This window comes from Pleurodeles waltl, chromosome 6, assembly GCF_031143425.1.
Source record: "Pleurodeles waltl isolate 20211129_DDA chromosome 6, aPleWal1.hap1.20221129, whole genome shotgun sequence".
Lineage (NCBI taxonomy): Eukaryota > Metazoa > Chordata > Amphibia > Caudata > Salamandridae > Pleurodeles > Pleurodeles waltl.
In genome coordinates, this window is record NC_090445.1 from 1,673,955,863 (window position 1) to 1,673,982,596 (window position 26,734).

General features: G+C 42.6%; 1 protein-coding gene across 2 annotated transcripts in view; it reads right to left on the reverse strand.

Annotated features, from left to right (window-relative positions):
- The window catches only part of TTLL11 (tubulin tyrosine ligase like 11), a 490,512-nt gene that overhangs the window by 54,941 nt on the left and 408,837 nt on the right, over nucleotides 1-26,734 (reverse strand). For both annotated transcript variants that reach the window (XM_069241682.1, XM_069241683.1), the window contains one exon: nucleotides 3,897-4,154. In XM_069241682.1, the coding sequence (XP_069097783.1) occupies nucleotides 3,897-4,154 (258 nt within the window). The remainder of the gene's footprint in view (nucleotides 1-3,896; nucleotides 4,155-26,734) is intronic.

Below are 26,734 nucleotides of genomic sequence, written 5' to 3' on the forward strand. Positions count from 1 at the left end.
ATCAAAAACAACCTAACATCAACCTGTTTCCCTATTTTGTGAAAATAAAGTCACACAAATGGAACTGAACCTTCTGGCAACCAAATGGTACAGGAAAAGTGTGAGTTTGTGTAGAATAGTGTTAGATATGAAAAGTTATGTTGTTTTCAAATTAATTTACAACCTATATTTTTTAAATATGTTCAGCTGTAATGTGTACTTTTAAAATTAATTCTCTTTCTTTTATTTTTCCATTTTTAACATTTCTACAATATGATTTCAATTGACACCTGCAATGAAAAAACTTACATGGCCTGTTTAAAAATAATTGTATTATTTTTGTTTTTCTATCATTTCTACAAAGTAATTTACATGGTGTTTGCAATGTCCTATTCCTTTAATGTATTATTTATTTACTTGTTGTCGTAGATCTTTGTGATGGTATCGTTATTGTTTGGTTCCATTATTGTCTATGTTATTCCTTTGCAGTAACTATTACCAATTGTATAGTCACCCTCGTGCAACTCCCACATTCATACACTGATGGTGCAGAATCATGTGCGGAGTTCTACAAGCTCATGGAGGGAAACTCCACACATAAATCTAAGACAGAGGCAGGAGTAGAGCTATAACTGTAGCTCTGTGAATTGTACGTATGAGTAGGTGAAATAGTCTTCCAAGGATACTACTAGACATATTGAGAAATGCATTTCTGAACTGCCCCTCCACCACAATGACTGAAACCATAGACTCATTCCTAATATCACTAAACTTCATTATAACATATGTCTCAAAGGAAGATGGCATAACAATCAAAAACCCCAAGACCTTAGCAGCACAACAGAAATAAAGTAATTTTACTTTAATACTTCTTCACTTTACCATCTTCCATATTTATTGATTTGTGAATCAAGGGCCAGATGTATCAAACCTTTTTGCATTCGCAAATGGTGCGAATCGCAAAATTCGACGGTTTGTGAATGCAAAAACGGCTTTCAAGATTTATGAAAGGCATTCGCAGAGCAATTTCAAGGAATCGCTAAAATGGCGATTCCGTGAAATTGCGACTCCATTTAGGGAATCCCAAATTGCGATTCTCTAAATAGGAAATCGCAAATAGGGAATTCCTATTTGCGATTTACAAAGCACATGTATCATGCATTTCCTAAATGCGAATTGGGCATTTAGGAAATGCAATTATCACCAAATCCAATTTGGTGGTAAGCATGTGCAATTTTAAAAAATGCATTATAAATGCATTTTTAAAAATGACATGTAGAGCACACATGCCCCTAGGGCATGGGTGCGCTTCAAATGTCCACAAATATTTTTTTGTTGTGCATCAAAGGGGGCCTTAGGCGCCCAGCACCATGGGGTTTGCATTACCTAATTTGCAAATTCCTAACAGGAATTCGCAAATTAGGTAATGCAAGACCATTCGCACTCCATAGGGATGAATGGAGTCCCATTCCCTAATTGCGATTCAGTAATAGCGATTGCGATTTTTAAGAAATTGCTATTACCGAATCGCAAGTTTCATACATCCCATTTTGCATTTCTTAAATAGCGATTTCTTAAAAATCGCTATTTAGGAAATGCATGCCGGGATGATGATACATCTGGCCCCAAGTGAGTTTTCAATGTTTCAAACTCCCAAAGCACTAACTACCTAACCTTTCATTAGGTGCATTACTCCATGCACTTACTGCATTCTGTCCACAGATTTGGCAGAATCAAAATTTCAGAAAAATCCAAAAGCTTATTTAGGTACCTCAATATTGATCTATTTGTGTAAATTGTAGCCACATGATGACTTGGGTCCGATTCATTGTTATCACGGTCTGGAAAACCCTACACGTTAGGAGGTAAACCTTCTTTTGATATCAGATCAACGAGGCTCAGGTATGTTTTATTAATTTGTAACCTTGCCACAGAGAACTTCTTATTGGACCTTAGTCCTCTTTTCTTTGCAAGAGTACAAGGCCTGACTACCAACATTCTTTTCGAAAAGGAGCCCTCTAACATCATAAGGGTACAACAAGACCCACAGGTGGGGACCACAGTTAAGCGCCAGACTATATTGGCTGAGTTGGGCTTTATTAAAGCACTGACAACACACCAGAGTAGTTTTTAATATGTTCCTTTAGTTCTATGATAACAAGAGATGCACTTAATAATATTTCCTTTTCAACTTTGGATCCCTTCAGTCTGTTACATGACCAACTCCTATCAAAGAATCAGATACTAGGGTTTTAGGAACTAAAATGTTTTAAGGAGACATCATTGAGCCACTAAAACTGTGAAATTAAAGCCTTCAGTCAACTGCTGCAGTGATAAGGGCATATGAAATGATAGCAAATGCCAGCCTGATCTTGATTATCAGTGACAAGACTTCTTTACCAGAGCTGACAAATGAAACATGCATTCACAAAGCCAATAAGATCTGTGTTTAGCCTGCTAACACAACCAGCATTATCAGTCACACCGGGTGGGAACCAGCAAAGAGGACAGAGAGAGCTAGAGATTTATAGTAGCCCCTCAATGCTTGTGCTCAAATGGAGGTGGAAGGATGCACGCAAACAGCCAATAGCATTAGGTGAGAGATGAACAGTACAATGGGCAGAGCCATGATGTGATTGCAAAGTCTTAAACCAATAGATAAAAGAGGATGTGTGAAGAAAAGCAATGGTTGGAAGGGGTGCATCCAAAGCCCACTCTATGTATTTTTTAGCATGAGGGCAGTTTGACTGTTGCACGGTCCAAACCCTGCCCTAACGCATTCTGCAATAGTAAAAATTCTACACATCATCCATGGCACGAGTATACCTCTTTAAGTACAGCAATTAGAAAGACTACAATTTCAAACACCTGCCCTGTGTCCTTTTTGCTACAACTTCTATTGACTGGAACGCATGTTGTTAACAAGGAAAGAAGCATACACCGAACAAAGAATATGCGATCACATTGGTGCCCTCCCGTACACTCTGCCTCTTCTCATCTGTCCCCATTGTCTTCCTATTGTGCATCCTCTACAGTTACAAATGAACTTATCTTTTCACATGCCAATTGCATAGAGATCTTACACAAACCTTTTATTGTGTTGGCTTCAATAAAACATCAGATATCCCTTAATATCGCCTATTACCAAGAATGCATTTATAGAAAATACCAATAGCGAGACTCACCCAGAACAACTCACCTTCAACTTTTTTTAAACTAACATTAATTTGTCACTCAAAAGGGCCCACCACCAAAGAATTGTTCTGCAACACTAATAGTTTTGCTCATCCTCAATCAAACTCAGTTATATGACGACAATGATTATTAGTCACCCTCACCCAAACTTAATATTAATGCTAACCACAACATCAACCCAACTTAACTGTAACTCTGGCCCTATCTCTGAAACTGGCAGCGAATCTAAACCCAGTACCTACCACTAACAGGCTCCTTTATTTCTTTTGTATTCACAAAAATATATAATTCCTCAATGTTTTTATTTTTTTCATTGCAACACAAACTGGAAGCTGATTTTTTTTTGTTACAACTTCTTTCCTTTTTTTTTCTTTTGAAGTGCAGTACTCCCTCACTGCTGGGATGTTATAATTGAACTACATTTTAGCACAGGCCACAGGTGCTGGAAATTGGCCATCCATCCATAAGCGTTGTCAACATACTCATCAAACATCACCTAATAATATGAAGGATTACTTGAGGCACGCTTATAGAGACTGGGATATTTCTGCTGTTCTCATGGAATGCTTGGGTCAATCGATGTTTTGTTTTCGCTAGCGTCTAAGCTGCACAACTTTTCACAAGTCTAACTGGTGAAAATAGCTAGTCAAACACTCCAGAGAAGATAATGTGGGTCTTTGAGCTACTAAAAGTATTGTTCCAAAAAATCTTAAATATCTTACCTAATAAACATTCGAAATCCTGTAGGACCCATCTTCTTCATTCCTTTAATGCCAAGAAATCGAATAAAAAGGGAAGCGACTCGTTCCACCACTCTCAGATAGGTGAACTGCTTGGCATACTTGGGGAAAACTTGTTTGAGACAAGGAGATGGTAAGCTGCTCTCTAGATGCACGGCTGCATCTTGATCTGACTTCTCCGGCGAGCCAACTGGCTGCATCTCCTTCTTTGCATCCAATGGCTTCTCAGGCGGAATCAACCTATTTCACAATATGAGAAACACATCATAAGCACAACAAACTTTGAAGGAGGAGATAATAAAATGAAAGTCTGATAAACCGTATTTGAAACTCGTAGGTCCTTATCAGAAAGAAATGCCATGCAGAAAGTAACAAATCTCAGAAACTAATCTAATTTCAATTTCTTTAAATATTTACTATCCAAATAACAAGATCTCTCTAAAGCTGGATATTTCATTCATAAAAAGCTGAAAAAGTGGAACTATATTTCTAAAACCAAATATGGCTCCTATCAATATATACTGGAATCATCATAATTTGTAGTTCACATGCTTGACGTTGAGTAGTGTTCTTTTAATGATGCAACAGTATCCAGCTTTCTGACTGGCATGACACATGTTTATGTTTTTGGGCTGGGAAAGGACTGGGACCTTAATTAACTCTACTGGGTGTGATCTTAATATCACAGCTTATACATGTATCGATGGGACCAGTCAATCTCACGTCTTTTCGATATCAAATACATAAGCAATATTTAACTGGGTAATATTTACCCAATCCTAGGTTCAATTTGTAACTTAGCATGTACAATATCAAAATAGGTTAATCACATTATTGTAAATATGTATAATATACCAATAGGTGATGTTGTATGACATGTAGCGTAGGTATTCAGCAGCAACAAAAGTACATGAGACAATGTTTAACCGCACCTCTGCTCTTTGCCACAATCCAGCTGGAAACCACCATCTCGAAAAAGTCTTTCTTGAACCATTGCTAAACCTAGATGCACTGATTCTATATTGTATATTGAAAGACCTCCTCTCTTCTTAATAGTGGTGCATAGTAGAATGTTCTGCTTTGTTAATGATACCCTCATATATGACTAATATATCATCATTCGACAGCATTGTCAACAGAAGCTGTTTTCCCACTGGTCATAGACCTTGGTCTTAATAAAAAGGAGCCAAGCGGTCCCTTAGAATCTATGGCAAGACCTAGTCCAGGCATCCAAAAGAAAAGATTTCTCTAAGTCCTTTTATAGACAAAAACATAGGGCCTGAAACACAAAGCTAAAACTAAGGAGAGTGAACAGGATAATCTGAGCAAGAAAATTCAGGATTCACTGAGTGTGGATTTGCTGTCACATAATATTTCACCACTACGTCATAATATTTGAGTTTAAGCAAATCCCACTGTGGGGAGGTGCATGCATTTCAGAGCATGAACTTCCACAAAAGGAGGAGGAAAAGAAAGGAGACAAACGGTTTGGGGTGGTTGGTATTCAACTACAAAATTGAGGCTTAAATGCTGTCCAGCCAAAATACTGTATCGAGAATATCAACGACCCCAATCTAATTAAGGTAAGTATTTATAGGTTAGTTTTATTCACATTATTAACTTGCGTCTATTTATCTTGAAGATATATGCCTCTTCTAGGTATAGTTAATTTACACTTAATATATATATGTGTGTACTTTAATGATATTGTATTAGTCAATATAGTTTGACATGATTCTATTTTGTCACTTGATATTTTGGCATACATCTGGTTGGTCACTAATACTAATCATGCAAGGTGTGGTCACTGTTGTGATTGTATTTGATGGACCACTACTACAACAATGGTCAAAGCCTTTAGTAGCTCTGAGCCATTTTCACTGAACAAAAGTAGTTCTCGTTGTGTGGATGTGTGTTTTATTTTATATGAAATCTATCTGGCCTTGTTCACGTTTGTCATATTCAATGATGACAAGGACTGCATGACCTACCCAGAGATCTAATGATTTCAGGTAAACTAATGTACTCTGCTGAGTAGCTTGTAACACAAGGCTTGCACAAAAAGACATCTCACATGGTATGCATTGCCTCGTCTGCCAAGAAACAGCAAAGGTTAAACACATCTATGACCGTATATAGCCAAGGCCTCAAGACCTGCATTTTGACTGGGTAGGAATTGTGCAGAATCAGAGTATTTGCACATTGGAAAGCCCTGCTATAGGGGATGCAAAGGTCAACCCGCAGCCATCTTGTATCACGCTTCTATCACTAGTTGTCTTTTAATTTTGATTGGCTGGATACTTAATGATTGTTCAATTTCTCTACTTTCAGGTCAACATTACGCCATGTATCTGAATATAATAATGACATATTCATTATTTCTTTATCCTGATTGGATGTGCATTTTTATGCCTTTTATGGTTTTCATGAATAAAAGATCCAATGGAAGTTTCGCAAATTGGGCATGCAGCTGTCAGCGCTTGTCCCCATGATTTCATGTATAAACTTCTGACTCTGTGTTTCTTTTATTTAGGTTCTACAGTAGAAAAGTTTGGAGACTGTTGGTCCGGAGACTCAAATAAGGAGGTAGCTTGTTTGCCTTGTCATAAATATCTGTTCTAGATGTCAGAAGGTGATGGCGGACATGACTCAAATGACACATTCATGCAATGGCTTAACAAACGAAAGTGCCAAATTGTGGGTAATAGTATATGTGATATATTTCATCAAGACAAAAGGTGGACATTTTTGGTTATAATGGGGTTCATTACCATGTTGGCAAGAACATTTAATCAGATATTGTTATTTAATTTGATTTCCTATGCTCGCAAAACATTGTCTCCATTGTCACCATGGAAGGAAGAAGTATGAAGGGACGCCTAGGACCTAGTTTAGGGCCAGTGATAGTGCCTGCACTGAAATGACTGGTGTGTCTCCACAGGGCAGTGGCTATTGTGCCAAAGTTTGGACGCACTGAAAGTCTAGAGAGTCATACCCATTCCTTCTCAATCTGAGAAACACTGAGTAACGCACAGAAACTGCGTGGAGCCTTGACCCTACTGATCTGGTATCAAGGGTGTGAAAAAGGTAAGATCTCCCTTCGAGAAGGCTCTGACATCATATTGGGCACTGATTTGAAGGATATAACAGATCTTCGGGGGCCCAAGTGCTGGACAGTCTGGAAATAAGTCTGGTCTGTGCAAAGATAACGTACTGTCAAGTTGATGTGATGTGATCTGACTGCTGCTTGGCAACAACACAATGCTCTGGATATTGTAGGTCATCAAGCACAAGTATTAAAATGGCTATCAAATTTGGTGTATTTGTTTTAGCGCACCAGGAGGGACCCGGCTCACCAGCCAAGGCTCTCGGCATTCAGAGTTAATTCAGTTCCTGTATGCTTTCCGGACAGGAAACAGACAACATCCCTGTAACCTTTGTTCTTTCAGTGAATATAAAAATGTATGGTTGTTGCCAGTAGGTATTTATAGTTAGGACCTAGTTTCCATAGGAAAAGCATTTTTTCTTTTGCTAGTAACTTTGGCGCTGTTTGACGAACCTTCAAGAAAATTTCAAAACTAGTACATCACTCACTTCAGCTGCCATCTTGAAAGTTTCGGGGTGATTCGTCACGCAGGGGCTGAGAAAAGTGGGGGTCCCAAAACGCTTTTTCCCTATACAATTCCCACAGGGACTTTAGACACAACTACAGCCAGAACTGTGGAATGGATTTGCACCAAATTTGGCATAAAGCTACTCTAGGTCCAGAAAGACTGCTTTTTGTAATTTGCTGCACATCTGTTCAGTAGTTTTGGTCATTATTAATAGAAAATAAATTTCGATATCTAGGAACGCTGATTCTCCGTGGATTTGGGTGGATTCACGAAGTCACGCACCAACAGCAATGCTGTAATTGGCTGGCTTCAACCCGAGAAGAAAGTTGCAGCTTTCATTTTGTTCTTTGGGACTCGGTTCCCAATTGGGAAAATAAAATTAAAACACGATAGAAGGGGTCAGGGTAAAGGTAACCTGACCCCTTGGGACTAATAGAGGGATCTGTCAAGTACCCCTCATGGGCAAGAATTTGTCCAAAAACCTTTTTATTTTGAGCGCCCAAGGATCCACGGTCCCACCCAGATCCTGGATTTGAGTGGATTCGGGAGGATAAGCGGATCCAGACCCCAATTAAATAAAACACATACACTCACTCACATACCCACACACCTATTCACACTTTCACTCACACATTCACATACCCACTTACACACCTAAACAACCACTCACACACCCATACAGCCACTCAAACACCCACTCACAGACCCAAAAAAACACTCACACATCTACACAGCCACTCACACACCCACTCCCACTCAGCCAGTCACCCCTGCACTTACACACCCACCACACACTCACACACCCACTTAACACTCGCACACCCAGGTTATAGGGATGTTATAGGAAATAGGATTAAAACAAATATTGAAATTCACAAAACAAAAATCAAAGGGTACAGGGACATTATAATTAGGTAATAAAATGTAAAAACGTTAGAAATTCACTGAAAAAAAACAAAGGGTACAGGGAAGTTATAGTTAAGATCAGATTTAACACATACATAACCACAGAAATTGTATTTATCTCAAGTATCTATAGCTTGTCCCCTAAGGTAACTATAACTTGTGCCCTTGCCATGCAGTGTTAATTACCCCACATATCAGGTGATCATTAATCATATTGCCACAACATTTGCAGTGAAATTATTAATGAGCAAACTTTGCTTGGCAAGGGCGTGCGTTATAGAGTTGCCTTAGTACCTGAGCATGAGTTATAGTTACTTGAGATAACTATAACTATAAATGCTGAATTTCTATGGTTTTGTGTGTGTAAAATCTTATCCTAACTATAACATCTCTGTAGCCTTTCTGATCCTAACTATAATGTCTCTGTAACCTTTGTTTTTTTCAGCGAATATATATATATATATCAAAAATATATTTTTCTTTGATTTTTTTTGTACAGCTATAGATTATCAAACAGAATCAAAGAAGAAAAATAGGTCATCTTACTACTTTTTTTTCGTCTCTTCCAGTATAAAAGTTTACAACGGTGTTATGGTCAAGTGTATTAATTAAAAAAAAAAAAGACTTACAAATTTAGCTTTTAAGTTCCAGGAAAAAGGTATTCTTAGGTCCTGAGTATGACCTCCCCAAGTGGCTCTGAGTGTATGCGTCCACCCACCAACATCAAAATAGGGTTAAGCAGAAACAGAATATGTAAAAGGTTTTTAGTCTGGAGAATGAATGAACACACAGCAATAAGTTACAGTAAGGGTGAAACATTAATATTAGAGGAAATATTCACAAGTTTTTTATGAAAAATAACTAGTTTCCCTGATTACCTTGGGCAAAGCATCGAGAACAGATGGAAGCCCAGCGATAAAATATGTTCCATGCCGCAGCCAAGAGCAGGCACATCCTTTAAATAAAAATACATATCCAAGTTCACCCAAAAGATTAATCTTGCATTTCCAGTCACTCAGCAGTAACACGCTGCATTAACTACATTTAATCAGGATTTTATTAATACAATTATGATGGACTATAAATCTGAACCAACTTAACTGGGTGAAAGAAGACAGGCTCTCAAAGACCATTAAAACTTAGGCCTTACATCCTGTTGTGTTTTATGTTATTCCACTTGTTTCATTTTATGTAAAAAACAATATGAGTTTATGGCCAGCAGCGCTCTCAATGGTAAAAGGACGCCGCGGCCTCATCTGCCGTGTGCACGGGGCTCGCAGTCTGACACCTTCCACTCTCCTGCTAGTGAGGGGCTACTGGCCTACATGGTCTGGTCATTTTCCAGGCAGCTGTGACTATCCAATCTGCCCAATGCAGCATTCTGCTGAGGGGGGATGACTTGACCACCTCCCAGCACAGAGAGCAGTGCATCTTCTAGAGGTCTGTTGCCAGAAGAGCCGACAGACAGGAAGGCGGAGGGAGAGATTAGACTGCAGATGGCTCAGTTGAAAATTGAAGCAGAGCAATAGAAACTGGCCATGGAGGCTGGAAGGGCCTTAGCAAGGGAAAAACTGGGCATGGAGGAAAAGAAACGGCCCATGAGGGAGGAGGACAGGAAAATGGCTCCCGTGGCGAGCCTCAGAGAGCTGGACATAAGAGCTAGGCAAGCAGAGCCCAACAATATTGGTGGCAGAGTACCTACAGAGTACCTACAGTGCCCTCTGGAGACCGGAGGTTCCACATTCATAAAGGTCTGCTGCCTGACTTTATGTAGGGGACGACATTGACAAGTGGTTTGAAGCCTATGATGTGGTTTTTACAGGTGCACAGGATCCCTGAGGAGGGCTTAGGGCTAGCCTCTGGAAGTATATCCCCAGTGAGGAGAGGGACACCATACTAGCACCAGAGAAAGGGAACATGAGGAGGTATCCCCCCCCACAATGGAAACTTTTGTAATGAAATATGGCCTCAACTGCTGAAAGGTACAGGAAGACGTTTACAGACAGCTGGAGCATCAGTCCTTTGGTGGATTGAGTGAATTCCTTTTGCAAGGCACTGGATGGCTGGGTGAAGGGCAGTGAAGTGAAGGATTACCAAGGGCGGTATAATTAGATTGCAGACAGCACATGTTCAGCATTTTGTTTTGTAAATCAGCACCAACACCTTATTGATAGCAAGCTCACAGACCCAGTGAGCTTGCTAATGAGGCAGACAGCTGGCTCAGTATTAGGGTCCACACAATGATATCTGTGGGGGGATCACCACAATCGTGGGCAATGTCCACACAGAAGAAGGAGGAGGGAGACAAAAATAAAAAAAAGAGTTCTCTAAAGGCCCCTAAAATAGTTCTAAAGGTCAGGACTCCCGATCCCTACCTGAACGGGAAAAGTGGTTCCCTGATAATAAGCCCTTAGGGACGGCCCCCTTAAGTGCTATGGGTGCAAGTGCCAGCAGGTTGGGCACTACAAGGGGGATGTCAAGTGTCCTGGTGGGCAGACTCTGGGGCTGTCTAGTGTAGTGCTTGTGGAGGAGATTGTCCAAGATACTATGGGAGATAGTGTAGAGGTTACCCTAATGCCACTGGGTGACGGAGAGATGGTGCCAATGGTTCACATGCCTAGTAATACTAAGAAATACAGGCAGTGGGTCGCCATCAAAGGGCAGAGGGTGGAGGCTCAAAGAGACATTGAAGCCAGCATAACAACAGTCAGATGCCATCTAGTTCCCTTCGAGCAGGTAGTACCTAATGCAGTGGTTCCCAACATGTGGTCCGGGGACTCGTGGGGGTCTGCAAAGCCTCCTTAGGTGGTGCGCGAATGCTTAGAAAACTAAATAATATTAACAGATTAATAAAGTGTGTATAAATAAATTGCTAAATGTACAAATGAAAATGTTAAAATGTGCTGTAAATGTCAAGGAATTTGAAATTGGAGGCTAAAAATTAAATTAGCATCCTCAGATTGGTTCATGGCAGCAGTTTAGGTGCATCAGACAGAATATATTGTGGATGATGTGTGGCTTCAATTGCATTTAGAAAAGCTTCAACTTTCTTATCCAAATTATTATTACTTTTTAATTTATATTTGTTTGCAAATTAAATAAAATGTGTTAGAATTTTTGTATGTGTTTGATGTTTGCTTGTTTCTGCATTTTTTGTGTACTGTTTTGCATTTCAAATCATCATCGGGTCCCTGGCTTTCAGTAGTAACTCAGTGGTGGGTACATGGATTCCAATAATGGTTCAGTACTGATAAAGGGGGGGTCCACAGAAGTCAGAATGTTGGGAACTACTGCCCTAATGTAATCCACCAGGTTACTGCAGTTGACAAAGATGACAGTCACTATCCGGTGGCATTGGCTCCCTTGGAGGGGTGGGGTCCCAGGTTCCTTGAGGGAAGCTCTGGGCCCATTCATGCCTGTGGATTCTCTGCTTGACAATGATCTGGAAAGAGGTGGAGCTCAGGTCACACCTGTAGATGTTAGGGTTGCCTGAGTAGGTATGCCTGACCACATGGCCACTGGCCACCTGAGAGGGTAGTCAGGAGTACCTGGAGCCTGGAAGACGGGCCCAGCTGCCTGCTAAGAACAGGAAGCCCAAGGGGCATGGGAAACCTGCTCCTGAAACCCCTACGGTTCAAGAGGAGGCTGATTCTGATATCCCAAAACATACAGGAGAGGCTGTACTGACCAAATGGCAGAAGGAAGGGGGCCCACCAAGGAGTTCCGCAAGGCACAGATGGAGTGCCCTACTTTTGAGAGTCTCTGGTGGCGGGCTGAGGCCCAGGCAAGCGGCGACACCTCTGGTCATCTGATCTATTCGAAGAATGTTTTCCAGTATACCGAGTCTAAGGATGCTAAGCCTGGTGCGAACCATGTGTTGGTGGTTAGCCAGTGGTAGAGGGCCTCCCTACTGGAGCTGGCTCAGGGGTGTTCCCTTGGGGAGGTCATCTCAGGCAAGACAGGTTTTTTTAAAGGTTTAGCAGCCACTTTAATTGGCCCCAAATGAGGATTGCCTCGGATGCATTTTGCAGGTCTTGTCCTACCTGCCAGACCGGTGGCAAGTCAGAAGAGAAGCGTAAAGATCCCGTCCGGCCATTTCCTGTTGTTGGCACTCCCTTTGAATGGGTAGGCATCAACATTGTTGGGCCTCTGGACCCCAAGATAACCCTGGGCAACAGGTTCATCCTGGTCTTGATGGACCATGCGACTCAATAACCAGAGGCTATATCTCTGAGGTCAATGACTGCACCTGGGGTGGCCAGGGCACTGATGGAGATACTTACCAGTGTAGGGTTCCCCAAGGAGGTAGCATCTGACCATGATATCAACTTCATTTTTTAAAAACATTCTTTATTGCATTTAATAGTGAAAAACAGAGAGTGCAACACAGTCAGTGTCTGCACATACATTATGAGCATTACCAGTGTAATGGGCAACTAGCCAGACATAGTATAAAACATAACTTATGGTGTATATGAGGTTTTGTATGTGCAAAGTAATGCTCATGATACATCAATTTCTACAATAATGTAATAATTCAACAATTAACGCCAGTCATAACTTTGGTCAGAAAAGGAACAACTATCCTAAACCTCCACACCCACCACTCCGCCCATTCATCGTCCAAATGAATGGCTACAAATATGTATTTTGCATTGCCTAAATCTATTATGCAACTCTGGGTATATAACTTGAAGGGGTGGTTTTAGTCAAGTCGATACTCCAAGAGGCCATCTGGAGGGTCCATAGCTTGGGTATCAAGCCAGTCTGGGGAAGAGTTGTGTGGCCAGTATTCTGGCTAAAATGTTGTAGTCGACGTTTAGCATCAACAGGGGTCTATACGCTGTGACATCATATTCAGGGCGCCCAGGCTTTGGCAGTGAAACAATTAATGTCTCTCTCATAGTTGGGCAAGATAACGAGTGTCTCTTGCCAACTTATATACCTCAAAGAGTCTGGGTGCTAGGAGATTGATGTACACAGCATAAAAATCCACCCGGAGTGCGTGAGAACCCAGTACTTTACCCTAGACCATGGTGGCGACGGGGTCCACTATCTCTTCGCTAGTTATGTCTGACCCTAATTTCTCCACCGCATCTCGAGGGAGAAAGGGCAGGTGGATCTGTGCAAGGTACAAGAGTATGGATTCAGGTGATACATGGTCACATCGGGCATACATGGTAGTGTAGTAGTCCTTGAACAACTCGTTAATTTCCAGTTGCCTATACACTCTGCCAGCCTGAGCATCCTCCAGCTCTTGAATGGGGGATCCCCTCTTCGACAAATTCGCCAGCTAGGCCAGTAGAGAACCTAACTTGTCCCATTCTGCATGCACCTCCAAGAGCAGCTGGTACATGGTAGGGTCCCCGAATCTGTCCTGCACCAATTGTCTGAGTGTATGCTCTTGTGCTAGGACCTCACGTTCTAGAGTTTTGTGAAACCCTCCCACATGAGCTATGCACTGTCCTCTGGTCACAACTTTAAAAGACTCCTATTAGGTCAGAACAGAGGAGGCTGCAAGAGCATTCTCAGTAAAATATTGACGCATTTCCTCCCCTATCGTCTATCAGGTGTCAAAAAGCTGGGTCCTACAAGCTGTCACTTTTGAGGTACCAAGTCAGGATACTAGACCGGGAGGACAGACTAAAGTCAGGATCAATGGGTTATGGTCTGATGTGGTCCTAGCCAATACTAAGAGTGAGTAGCTAACATGTGTACTGATGGTGTGCACGGAAAGGTATCTAGGCGCACATGGAAGTCATGCAATGAAGAGTGAAAGGAGTAGTCTCTGATGTCCTGATGAGCTAGTCTCCTTGTACCAACCAATTTCCAGTGTGTTTGCCACATCTAGAACCTATCTGCTAAATGCAGCACAGGGGAGTCCCTCAGTGGGGGATGGGAACGATCCAGCAAAGGGTCAGCTATGCAACTGAAGTCTTCACTAAGGAGAACAGAGACCTTGGGCCAGCATCTCATGGAGAGCGACACGAGGGCCGCAACACCGCTGCTTCTTATGCGACCTCGAGGGCCTGTGTGGTCGAGGACTCTTTTCGAGGTCTCAATCTTCTAAGACCACGCTTCTCTTTTTTAGCCTTTGACAGGAACAGTTTTGCTTCTCTTTCCTTCAATGCCTTCGGGTTCATACTCTGGAAAAAAGAGCAACCCCCAAAGTCATGGTTTGAACTCAGACACCAGAGGCAATTTTTGTGCAGGTCGGTGACTGACATATGACCGCCACACTCTCTGCAAGATTTAAAGCCCGACTTCTTCAGCAGAGACATTGCAACACATCAAAAAAGCTCCCTCGAAACAGTGTAACAACTAGGAGAGTTAGAAAAAACTGTTAGTGTCGAAGACACGGAAAAAAAGGGAACTGACGTCAGCATGCCTGCAAGGACTTCTGATGGCACCGATGATGTCAAAAGGAGTCGCATGCGAAGGGGTACCATTGTGATGTCCTCGTCGACGTGGAGAGCTAGAAAGAAAAGATGTCCACTGAATGCAGGTGCATTGGGAGTATTCAAAAGGTAAGGAATCCACAAGTAGATGTATCAATCAGAGATCCTTCTTTATGTACGGTGACCGCATAGTACTTCTGACGTGATAGAAGGCAGCGCATGGAGTTTTGGATTAAATACCCTAGAATGCAACCTTTAAGAGTAACAACAACATACAGTATATTAGAGCGCCAACAATCCCGTCTGCAGTTGGCACTTGATATTAAGGTAGTGCATGGGAAGGTTAACGTTTCCTCCATTACGGTCTAAAACGACCCTCTGGTTCCCTATTATTTTACTAGTAAAATGCAAACTAGGCCTGAATTATACCAGCAGCTCTTGGAAGCACAGGCACGAAGCACACATTAAACGGCTGGGCTGTAAAACAGTCAAGGAGTGCAGCATTAAGCACCTGCAGAAAAAGCCACCGATTACCTTTTATTTATTTACCCAGGTATTTGCTAAATTATGCTTTGGCAGAGAACCCAGTCGAGAGGGCGACCACTTCATAGCCCACAGGGTACCTGGCCCCGCTGGTATCCGATGTGCAAACACGCCGCAGCTCGGTTTAATTGCCTGTGTGGCAAGACAACTCAGAGTGCCAGGCCACAATAACACGGGAGTGCCACGGAGAGGGTTTCATTATTCTCCAAGCCGGCGGCGAGCCCTTCCGATGAGGAACGTGTCTGACAGCAATTTAAAGTAACCTGTTGTCATTACATGCTGCAGGCTCAGTCCCTAACTCCACCTGGCACACACACAAACGGACTAGAGCCAAGAGAGCCACTACCGGGAACCACAGGGGGAAGGCTTTAGCAGTGCTTAATTTGTGCTTGTTGTTTCAGGTGTGGGGCACCGGCACTTGTTTTTGAGGGCTGGCACTTATTTTTCTGAATCAAAGAATTTACTGCGAGCAAAAGACAAATATGGGAAATACGGAGGAAGGGAAAAACAAAAAAGCGTCACAATGGGAGAAAAGCAGAAAGCTGCAAGAGTGTGCTGAAGGGGCAGGGAGCGGCTGTAAATGGATTGAAGAAGCCCAAGAAGGCTTCAGAATTAGGCTGCTTCAGTATTCCGTGTTCGCACTTCTAATTGCAGCAGCTGTGTGTTTAAGAGGAGGGCTTTGGGCACCGGCAGATTTTTATTTACAAATTCAGCACTGGGCTTTAGATAGAGTTCAATTATGAGACGCCCCGCTCCAATTCAAGAGGCGCAGCCCTCCCTTTATGTTTAGAACATTAGTTTGCATATGCAAGAGGCGAATGACTTTCTATGCAACATGTTAGATAGACTCCTGTACCAACATCAAAGCATAGACGTGCCAGAAGTTGGATATCCTCATGCAACAGCATTGCCCACCGATACATATCGTATACCATGTTCCATCAACACCCATCAAAGGGGGATCTGAACATGGGCCCAATGCAATCCAAATAAGCACTTACAGACTAGAGAACTCGCAGACATTGACAACTAACCACAACAAACCGCTTGTTGATGACAGGCACCCTTGACAATGGTACAGCCCTCGAGCTCACCCACCAAAGATGACCACCAACTCATAAAAACTGATGCACTCATCATGCGGACAGCAAAGCAACCAAACAGAACCAGACCCCGCCTTGCATGGAAGCTACTGGGAAGCCATAACAATCGAAAGCCACTGCACTCTGATACTAATTGCAGACTGTGCACTAAGGAAATACAAATATGAATAATAATATTTTGCGTAAATGACATTTTTCAGCAATAAATCAGTCTATGATGAAACTCCCTGAGGCACAGAAAGGTGAAAAACGTATATTTTTGCGTGGTCCAATAGACACAACCATTGTTGAGTGTGGCCTCTCGGTGCAATGGCACATGCAAATTGTAATATCTATTAATTCACCCATGTAGTTAGCGCATGGTAAGAGTAAATTCACAACTGTCAATAACACCTTTTTACAGTATGTACAATTTAAAACTGTAATAATAATTATGTAACCCTGTAGCTTGTAATTTGATAACTTTATGACATGAATTATGTCTGTATAACCATATGTTTGTGTGTGTGTGTTTATATATATATATATATATATATATATATATACACACACACATACATATTTAAATTGCAAAGAATGTATATAATTCCATGAACGACAATTCATCAAAATTCTAGGGGGAGCGGACATGGCATCCCACCGCATTTGAACTTTACTTTCAGGCACACACACATGCTTACACATACACAAACATATGCACACGCTCTCTCACATAAACAGTCTGACTCAAAATCATTTTTTACTCACCCTCAGCTGCCACGGAGGGTCATATTCCAGTTAAATTTTCTCCATTCTTTTATTACATTAATAATGAAAAATACAACTTTATGCCTTATTAGTGTAAATAAAAAATGGCACAGAACAAAGAAAGTGGAGCCCCAACAGATGTCCATAAGGAGGAGCTGCCCTTGTGTTCCTGGCACTGATTCTACCACCTCTGAGGCCAGGGGTTTTAGTGCCAGGGCCCTCCCTGGGCTTTCTTAGGTTTATAAACTGCGGCTATTGATGGCATATGAAAACAGACATACGATAATTCACTGGGTTTTACAAAGTTTCCATTATTGCGGATGCCGTTTCGCTTTCAATTTGCAAGAAAACTTTATGTGCATTTAGGAAACTAGTTTAGGTTAATGATGTCACATATTGGCAACACCAATATCTCAGCAGTAACTGTTATGCGACACCTGGTACATTCTCACTGCTAATCAAGGCAAGGTGACTATAAACTATGTCTTAGAACATTCACTTGTTTGTTGTTAAAAAAAGTCACATTTAAAAATGTATAACCTTTCATTTAAGATTTGTAAACATATATAACCAGAGAGGAATATTAACACATAAGTAAATATTAATTTAAGCACACACTTGAAAACGTACATTCCTGGCATACCCCAGTTCATGGTCTTGCTTTCATATTAAGAGAGCACAGGAACATGAGATGTGGTACAAACCAGATTTAATCAACACCAAAAATAATACACAGACTGATTGGATCCGGGGCCTCAGAAAAGAACTATTAAGTCATCATTCTCAGAAATTGGCAATTTGCTTTAATTCAAATTGTGCAAAGAATGTGACATATAACACCTTAAGACTATGTAAGTGACAAAGACTATCTGTTTACTTAAATGTAATGCACATGTTACAATTATACTTTCTACGTCAATAAGCAACACTTTGCTGCAGAGACACAAAACCAATACAACATAAGTATAAAACTCCTGCTGGACATAAACTGTGCCAATGAAACGACAGCACAATGCAGGGTGACATGATATGACGGGGCTCAGTACACTATTTGGAGTACTGATGTCATCAGGGGCCAACTATGTGATAGTCTGTGGCTCTCTTCACTTGGGGTCCTGTTGGCGGCCACAGAATGTTGGGGTCCTGACTCTTACTAGGGTTTAGCAAAGAACAAGGGGGCTGTAAGTAACAAAGCTGGATCCCTGGGGGTGACAATTTAAGCAAGAAAACCAAACTGCATTGCTAGCCACACGTCGACAAACATAAACAACATGATAAAAGGTTTTTGTTTATTAGTGCTATGTTTGGAGAGGTGCAGAGGTGCCTTTAGTTAGTTTTTCCTAAACCTTTCAGCCACCAAGTTGCCAGAGTTCAATATTGTGGATGGTCAAATTGACACACAAAACTGTATAAATGTCACTAATGTCTTTCTAAATGCACACACTGTAATTTGGCGTGCATAACTACATAGATCTTTGTCCAAGGATGGGTCAGTGGAAAAGGGCCACTGTCATCGACTCGGGATCCTTTCTAGCAATCCACTGTGCTTCCTTTTTTAAATAAATTACATATATCTCATTCATGCACTATACTTTAGCCTCAAATCTTAAATAATACTGGTTGTGAACAGTGCCTAATTTGTAAATAAAAAGGTGCAGGTGCCCAAAGCCCTCTTCTTAAACCTGCGGCTGCTGCAATTAAATGTACGAACACGGAATACTGAGGTAGCGTAATCCTTCAATCCATTCATAGCTACCCCCTGCCCCTTCAGCTCACTCTTGTAGCTTTCTGCTTTCTCCCTTAGTGACGCTTTTTCGTTTTTGTCTTCCTACGTCTTTCCCATGTGTGTCTTTTGGTTGCAGCAAATGCTTGTGGCAGAAGAATAAGCCCCGGGCCTTAAAAATGAATGTATGTCGGAACGATGCCTGCCGGAACAACGAGTGCCTTAACAACGAGGTCGGAACAACGACCTCGTTGTTACCACTAATGCCTTTACCACGAATGCCTTAACAATGATTTTTCATTGTAAAGGCATTCCTGGTAAAGGCATTAGTGATAGGCATCCATTGTTCCTGCATGCGTCCCCCCTGACCCCCCTCCCCACCCTTAAAAATTACTGCGACCCCCCCTCCACCCCTAAAACCACCCCACCCTTGCCCCTAAAACTGACCCCCACCCTACCCTCAAAACCTAAAACAACCCCAACCCCCACCCCTGAAACCTAAAGTACACCAACACCACCCCTAAACCCCAAACCTTAAACCCCGACCCCCCGCCCCCAAACCAGAAAATACCCCGACCCCCCACCTCCGACCCCCCACCCCCAAACCAGAAAATACCCTGACCCCCGACCCTAAACCTTAAACCCTGACCCCCCACCCCGACCACCAAACCAGAAAATACTCCGACCCCAAACCTTAAACCCCGACCCCTCCCACCCCCGCTCCCAAACGAGAAAATACCTCGACCCTAAACCTTAAACCCCGACGCCCCACCCCCAAACCAGAAAATACCTCGACCCCTCACCCCGACCCCAAACCGTAAACCCCGATCCCCGCCCCCCCAAACCAGAAAATACCCCGACCCCAAACCTTAAACCACGACCCCCCACCCGCCGCCCAAACCAGAAAATACCCCAACCCCCCACCCCCTCCCCTAAACCTTAAACCCCGACTCCCGCCCCCCGGCCATAAACCTTAACCCCGACTCCCGCCCCCTGGCCCTAAACCTTAACCCCGACCCCCCCACCCCACCCCAAAAAACTACAACCCTGACCCCCCACCCCCGACCCCAAACCTTAAACCCCGACCCCCCGCCCCCCAAACCAGAAAATACCCTGACCCCCAATACAGAAAATACCCCGACCCCCCACCCACGCCCCTAAACCCCCTAAACCTTAAACCCGACTCCCGCCCCCCGGCCCTAAACCTTAACCCCGACCCCCTACCCCTGCCCCAAAAAACTATAACCCCGACCCCCCCACCCCACTTACCTGAGTCGTCGCCTCGTCCTCCTCACCCGACTCCCTTGTTTGTGCCTTAACCACGCATGTGCGTTGTTCAGCAAATGCGTGGTTAAGGCACAAAACAACGAAATCGTGGTTAAGGAAAGCGTTGTTCCACTTTCGTTAACCAGGACTTCGTTGTTTAGAGTCAGCACCGGAAACAACAAGCACAAATTAAGCACTGGTTGTGAAGCTCATTCAGGTAATTGTTGCTAACATTCACTGCTGCTTTGAGATCTGAACACTCAGATAAGAGAAATAATGTGCACATTACTTACGCATGTAAAGGTGTCTGCAATTTCAAAGGTATATGATTAGTTTCATGCATTATTTTGTAAAATTTCAAAAATTGTTGAAGCTGCCAACTCACATGGTACAACCGTCACACTTTCACCCGGTGAGGAGCCTATATCACAAGGTGTCAGGAAAGACAAGCTGAAAATCACTCGGTTTTCAGCTCGTTTTCGGAGGCTTTTAATTTTCGATGTCCATTAATGGGTGTGAAAACTCCCCCAACATCGGCAGCAGCCTCAGTAAGCTTTTGTTTATTTTTTTTAGAGGAGGGTGTTTGGGACTAGGGAGGGGACAAAGGTGCCTTTCAGGTGCTTCTCAGCCAAGCCCCGCCCCCTCCTCACACTGAGGTTTTTGGTGTAGTTGGCAGGTCTGTGATAGATAAAGTAAGCTAATTCGTTTTCATACATGTGTATGACAAGAGATATAAGGCTGGACTTTCTTTTATGAGCAAAATGCTCTACAATCTTTGCTGTGCCAGTATTTTGCTACACGGGAAAATAAATGCATGGATTTTTGCGCGCCAAGACTAATGTTTGAAGAAGACACAAAATTATGAAAAATATAGTTCAGTGTTTTTTTCTATGAACTACGCAAATAAGTAGGTATCATGGGGACTTCAGTGTCTAAATTAAATATATTGCAGTTTCTAATAAAACACCTATATTATTCAAAAAAGGAGTTGATGAACTTTAACAGCTGTCACAAATAGGCCTCCGCACAGCCCTGTGATAAAAACGCAGCTTTGTGTTAAATAATGAAGACTCTGTTTTTGATTTTCAGCATACGCTCAAAAGTTTTGAGAACTTTTTTTTTTCATTAAAAAAATATGTACATTGCAATCTAATCCATCAATCAACTGACCCCTCCTTGAATGCTCTCAATATTGTCCCAATATCTCCTTCCCCACTCTTCGGTCCTCTGCTCTTGTATTCACTAACCTCCTAACTTCCAAGTATGGGCCGAAAACTACCTTTCTATGCCAGAAGTGGGGGCTTGGACCAATTTCTCCACTGGTGGGTACAATTAGTCTTTCCTAATCAACCTCAAGCGCAAATAAATGTGATCCCTAAGCAAGGAGAACTGCCAAGCAGTCCTAATACGAGGAAGAACAAAGCTTGCATGCGCACTGGAATACTAAACAGTGTAGAAATAATTACTATTTGAATTAATGGCTGGTCCTTGCAGGTACCACTCTAGCCTTGAGTTGTTGGTACGAAGGAGCTATGATATTCAGGGATATTTAATATTTGAATGCAAGCACTTACAATTGAAAGAACTCAAAACGCCATATGCTCCAATACAGCATTTTTTCAGGAGTGTTCTCATTTAGCATATAGTTGACATGCACTCATAGTGAGCACTGCTTATGCAGATGACTTTAACATGCTACAATGAATTGCTAAAAAGTGCAGACTAGGGATTTAGTTAATTGTGGAAGGCTGGGGGCAGAAATAGCAAAGACATAAATAGCAACAAGGATTTGGAATGCAGTGGGTCTAGTGTTTGCTCGAGTTAGAGCTATTAATATTGTAAATTCCTAACTGGACTTGTCCTGCCACTTAAATTGAAAATGAAAAGTAAAACAGTTGATATAAGCGAGCCGATTCAAAGCGCCACGGCCGCCATGAGCAGGAGCACGAAGGAGAGACACAAAAAGAAAAAGAAGTTCGCTCACAGTCAAATATATCGGCAATTAGAACATTGGAATGCTGGGGGCTCCATTGAAAACAATGGAGTGCTGCGGGCTTTTACTGGCCGGTAAAAGCCCGTAGCGCCAACATTCCAATGTTCGCTTTGTTCACAGCAATAGCTGTGAACAAAGCCTCACGGAGCCCGAGGGGATTTTAATCCCCTCGGGCTCCGTGAACATAATTTTTTTTTTTAATAGAACATTCTGCCCTGTGTGGCAGAATGTTCTAATAGCCTTAGAACCCGCCGTAGGGGGCTCTACCGGCTATTAAAGTCCCTCTCCCTTGTTAAATGCCCTCACCTTCGGCTCGGGCATTTAACGCGGGGAGCGGGCCTTTAATAGCCGGTAGAGCCCGCTACGGCGGGTTCTAAGGCTATATTGTGCAATTACCCATGTAACAGGGGCAGTCTGCAAGGCGGTAACAAAACTGCCCCAAGGAGGGACAAACGTAAATCATTTACCAATGATAACAAAGGATTATTGAAAGGAAAGCCCAGGAATGAGTGAAAGTGATGGGCGTGCGGTGGGCGTGGTTAAAAGCCCACAATACTGACAACAGGTCAAAGAGCTTGCGCGCTCAACCTAAAAATGCTCATCTTCACAAGAAAAAAGCAGAGGTAACCATTGTCAAAAATTAAAACCTAGGTTCAAACTGGTGTAGGCAGAGTGCTTGCACATGTCAACTGGCTGGTGCCTGATCAACTGGAGATGCTGGTTAGCACCGTTGTTTTGTGAGGGGGAGGCACATGTCCTCTATTCTCCCAGATCATTACAACTGTGCTAGTGGCCACAAGAAGGGTCTGGTAAAAAGCTGCCTCCTGTTTAGATAAACCAGGAAAGAATCTGTGGCAGAAATCAGATTTTCTGGCGAGGTGTGTTCTTGCTAAACAACAAAGTACTTATGGTTGTTTAGTAGGTTGTGTTATGAAGTGCAAATTGTTTTTAATTACTTTATGTATCTCTTTGCTAGTTCCTCTGTTTTTACAGACACAGAGTTTTTACAAACAGAGTTTGGGAAAATACAAACAAGAATATTTTGAAACAAAATTGAAAACTACAATGTTCCATGTTGGTTGTGAGCAGTAGTGTGTTTGAGGAATGTGGCGTCCAGAGAACTAACAAAAACATACACTCCTTTTGTAGGGGATACACTGAATGAAGACTCTCTTCTCCGGCATATTTGACAAGATCCAATTGTCACGGTCCAACTCCAGATTCTAAGGGATAGTATTTAAGTTATTGCCTTGGGAAAGAAACGGGTTAAATAATGCATTCAACTATTCATTGATATCCCAGGCATCTGAAGAAGGCTCAAATGCATAATATCAACTATAGTCACACACTGAATTGATAATGCTACAGCAAATGAAACCAACCCAGAAAATGTGAGATGATAAACCGATTCAGCAGACCATAAAATAGGATCATCAGATAATCAGAGTCACTATTATGAGGTGGAAGGTAACAATGTTTCAAACCACCCACGGCGAAGTAAACCAAATGTCCAGTCTCCTTCAAGGGGATTTATGCCAGTTTAAAATGCTCAAGTCAGAAAAAAAGATTTATTGGGAAATAAAACAAACAAATAATAGACATACAAACTTAAAGAGACTTTAGTGGTCCAAATAAGATGCAGTAAAATAATAAAGGCACACAGAAAAGGCACTCTGCTTGTTTAGCTGCAATACAACCTTGCATGAATGTCCTTTTCTTGCACTCAGAATGTACTGAATCATAAATCACTTACATTAAGAAGCATCAGTAAACTGTAGCTGGCTGAAATTCTTCATTCAATCATCCCCCGTTGCTGCCAGGTAAAGGCGGCGTACCGTAGCAACTTGAGTACAATGTGAGAGTTCAATACTCATACCCACCCGCCCCAAATGATTGTAAAGACCATGGGTGGTTGCATTTACTCTACTTCTGACCACACATTCGACCAGGGCACTACAGATGTCCATCACTAACCCAACCTGTTGAGCTGACGCAGCATTTTATTTATTTATGTGGGTCTCTGGACTATCTTACGGGACATGATCCTGTGTAGTATACAAAAGTGGACATTACTCCTGTGTGTCCATGCAAGTGTACATGTAGAACTCTCCAGACATGCCAGATGCATTAGAACATGTGCAGATGAGTAGGTCTTCGTCACAAATAAATGTTCCAGTACATATTAGGCTCGCCTTGGGAGATACTGGTTCTCCGGAGAACAGTGCTGACTTAGGAGTGGTCAGTCCTTATGCCCTTTCAGACCTCGGTGAGAGGTTTGTAAGACAAGGATGCTCCATCGTGGTCCGTAATGGTCCATAGCAGTGTTGGACTGACCAATAGGGCATTCTGGCTTTGCAAGAAGGGCTGGTATGAGAGGTCAGTATGTGGGATGGTTTTCTGACTGTTTGTGGTCCTGTTTCATAACCAGATGAGCTTCTTCAACTGTAGATTCCTCAGATATTACCACAGACACAGTATGCAAGAAGCACACATGCATGTCTCCCATACCTTGCATACAGTGTGCCTTTACAAGTTCAAAACACCCCTGATTAGCAGATATCAGCCACTTTTTAGCTATCTGATTTGCTAATGTCAGCCACCTTTAGTTTGATGCCCATGTTCTGTCCTAGACGATCATGGTCCACAGGAAAAATAGTTTAGTTTCTGTTAGACCTGGCATCCTTGGCGAGGTCTCCCCTGTCTTTTTTGTCTCTGATTCCCATGTTTTGACTGTGTGCTGGACTCTTTTTTTGCTGTTTTTGGTACTCTGGGCACTTTACCACTGCTGACCAGTGCTAAAGTGCAAGTGCTCCCTGTGTAAATTGTAGGTGTAATTGGTTTTCCATGACTGGCATATTTGATTTACTAGTAAGTACCTAATCAAGTGCACTACAGGTACCCAGGGCCTGTAAACCAAATACTACTAGTAGGCCTGCAGCATTGGTTGTGTCACCCACGAGTAGCCCTGGAAACATGGCTCAGACCTGCCACTGCAGTGTCTGTGTGTACAGTTTTAAACTGCTAACTCGGCCTAACAAGTGTACACACTTGCCAGGCCCCCACCTTTCCTTTTTATACATGCAAGGCACCCCAAAGGTAGGCCCTAGGTAGCCCCATGGGCAGGATGCAGGTGGTACATGTACTGATGTGTTTTACAGGTCCTAACAGTGCAATACTGCCAAATTTGGTTTTTACTGTTGCAAGGTCTATCTCTCCCATGAGTTAACATGGGGGCTGCCTTTAAATATGTTTTAAGTGCAGTTTCCCTTTGGGAGCAGATAGAGATGTGGAGTTTGAGTCTCTGAACTCACAATTTAAAAATACATATTTTTGTAAAGTTGTTTTTTAGATTGTCAGTTTGAAAGTGCCACTTTTAGAAAGTAGGCATTTTCTTGCTTAAACCTTCTGTGACTCTGCCTGCTTGTCTATTTCCGGTCTGGGTCAGACTGACAGTTGGGCTGTTTGTGAATCTCCTCTAGACAGTGACACAAAGGGAGCTGGGGTGTAGTTTGCATATCTTGATGAGCCATCTGGGCTAGAGTGGAGGGAGGAGTGGTCACTTACACCTGAATGGGCTGTGTCTGTCCTCACACAATGCAGTCTCCAACCACCTGGTGTGAGTCTGGAACCAGGCCCTGGCAAGGCAGGATCTTGTGAACAACAGAGACTTTCCTTTGAAGTTTACCTACTTCAAAGGCAGAAAGTTGTATAAGTAGTGGACCCAAAACCCCAGATTTTTAGGTTACTTCTGGATTCAAGAGGTACCACTGCCAAGGAGAAGAGCTGGAGAGCTGGAGGAGGAGTACGGCCCTTTGCCTGTGACTATGCTTTGCTTGGTTGCTGCTTCTGCTTGAAAGAGGACAAAGACTGGACTTTGTGGTATATTCCTGCTTGTGAAGCATCTCCAGTGGCTTGGACTGAGCTTGCCTCCTGTTTTGAAGTCTCAGGGACATTAAAAACTTCCTCTGCCAGCACTTGGACTCTCTGCTGAGATCCCTTCCCTGCCAAGCGGTGCCCTATCCAGCCCCTGGGCCCTTCAAAGGTGAAGCTGGTAGAACAAGGATGCGCCACCCATCTCGTGGATGATTTCAATGCATCACCTGAGTCGTGGCTGGAGAAACAACGCAACACCCACTTGCAGCTGCTGAAAATGACGCAAACCCCACGCAGGGTGGTTTTCCATGACCATTCGGCTGGATTTCTCATGCATCGCACTGGGTGTCAAAGTCATCGTGAACCTGTGCGTATCCGAAGTGCCCTGTTCGGAAATTGACGCATCGTTCTCTTACGGGAGAGAAAAATAATGCATTGCATACCCGACCAGAGAAGAAACGACTCGCAGTCTCACTTGCGAGTAAGGAATCAACGCAGCAGTGACTTTTCCGATGCGCGCACACCTGGGCGGCTTTATTTTTTCCGCAAACCAGGTACTTTGTGTAAAAACAACGTTTCCATTGTTTTCTATGGAGTAAGGCTCATTCATTTTAAAAATGTATATCTTGACTTGTGTATGTTGGATTTTTGTTG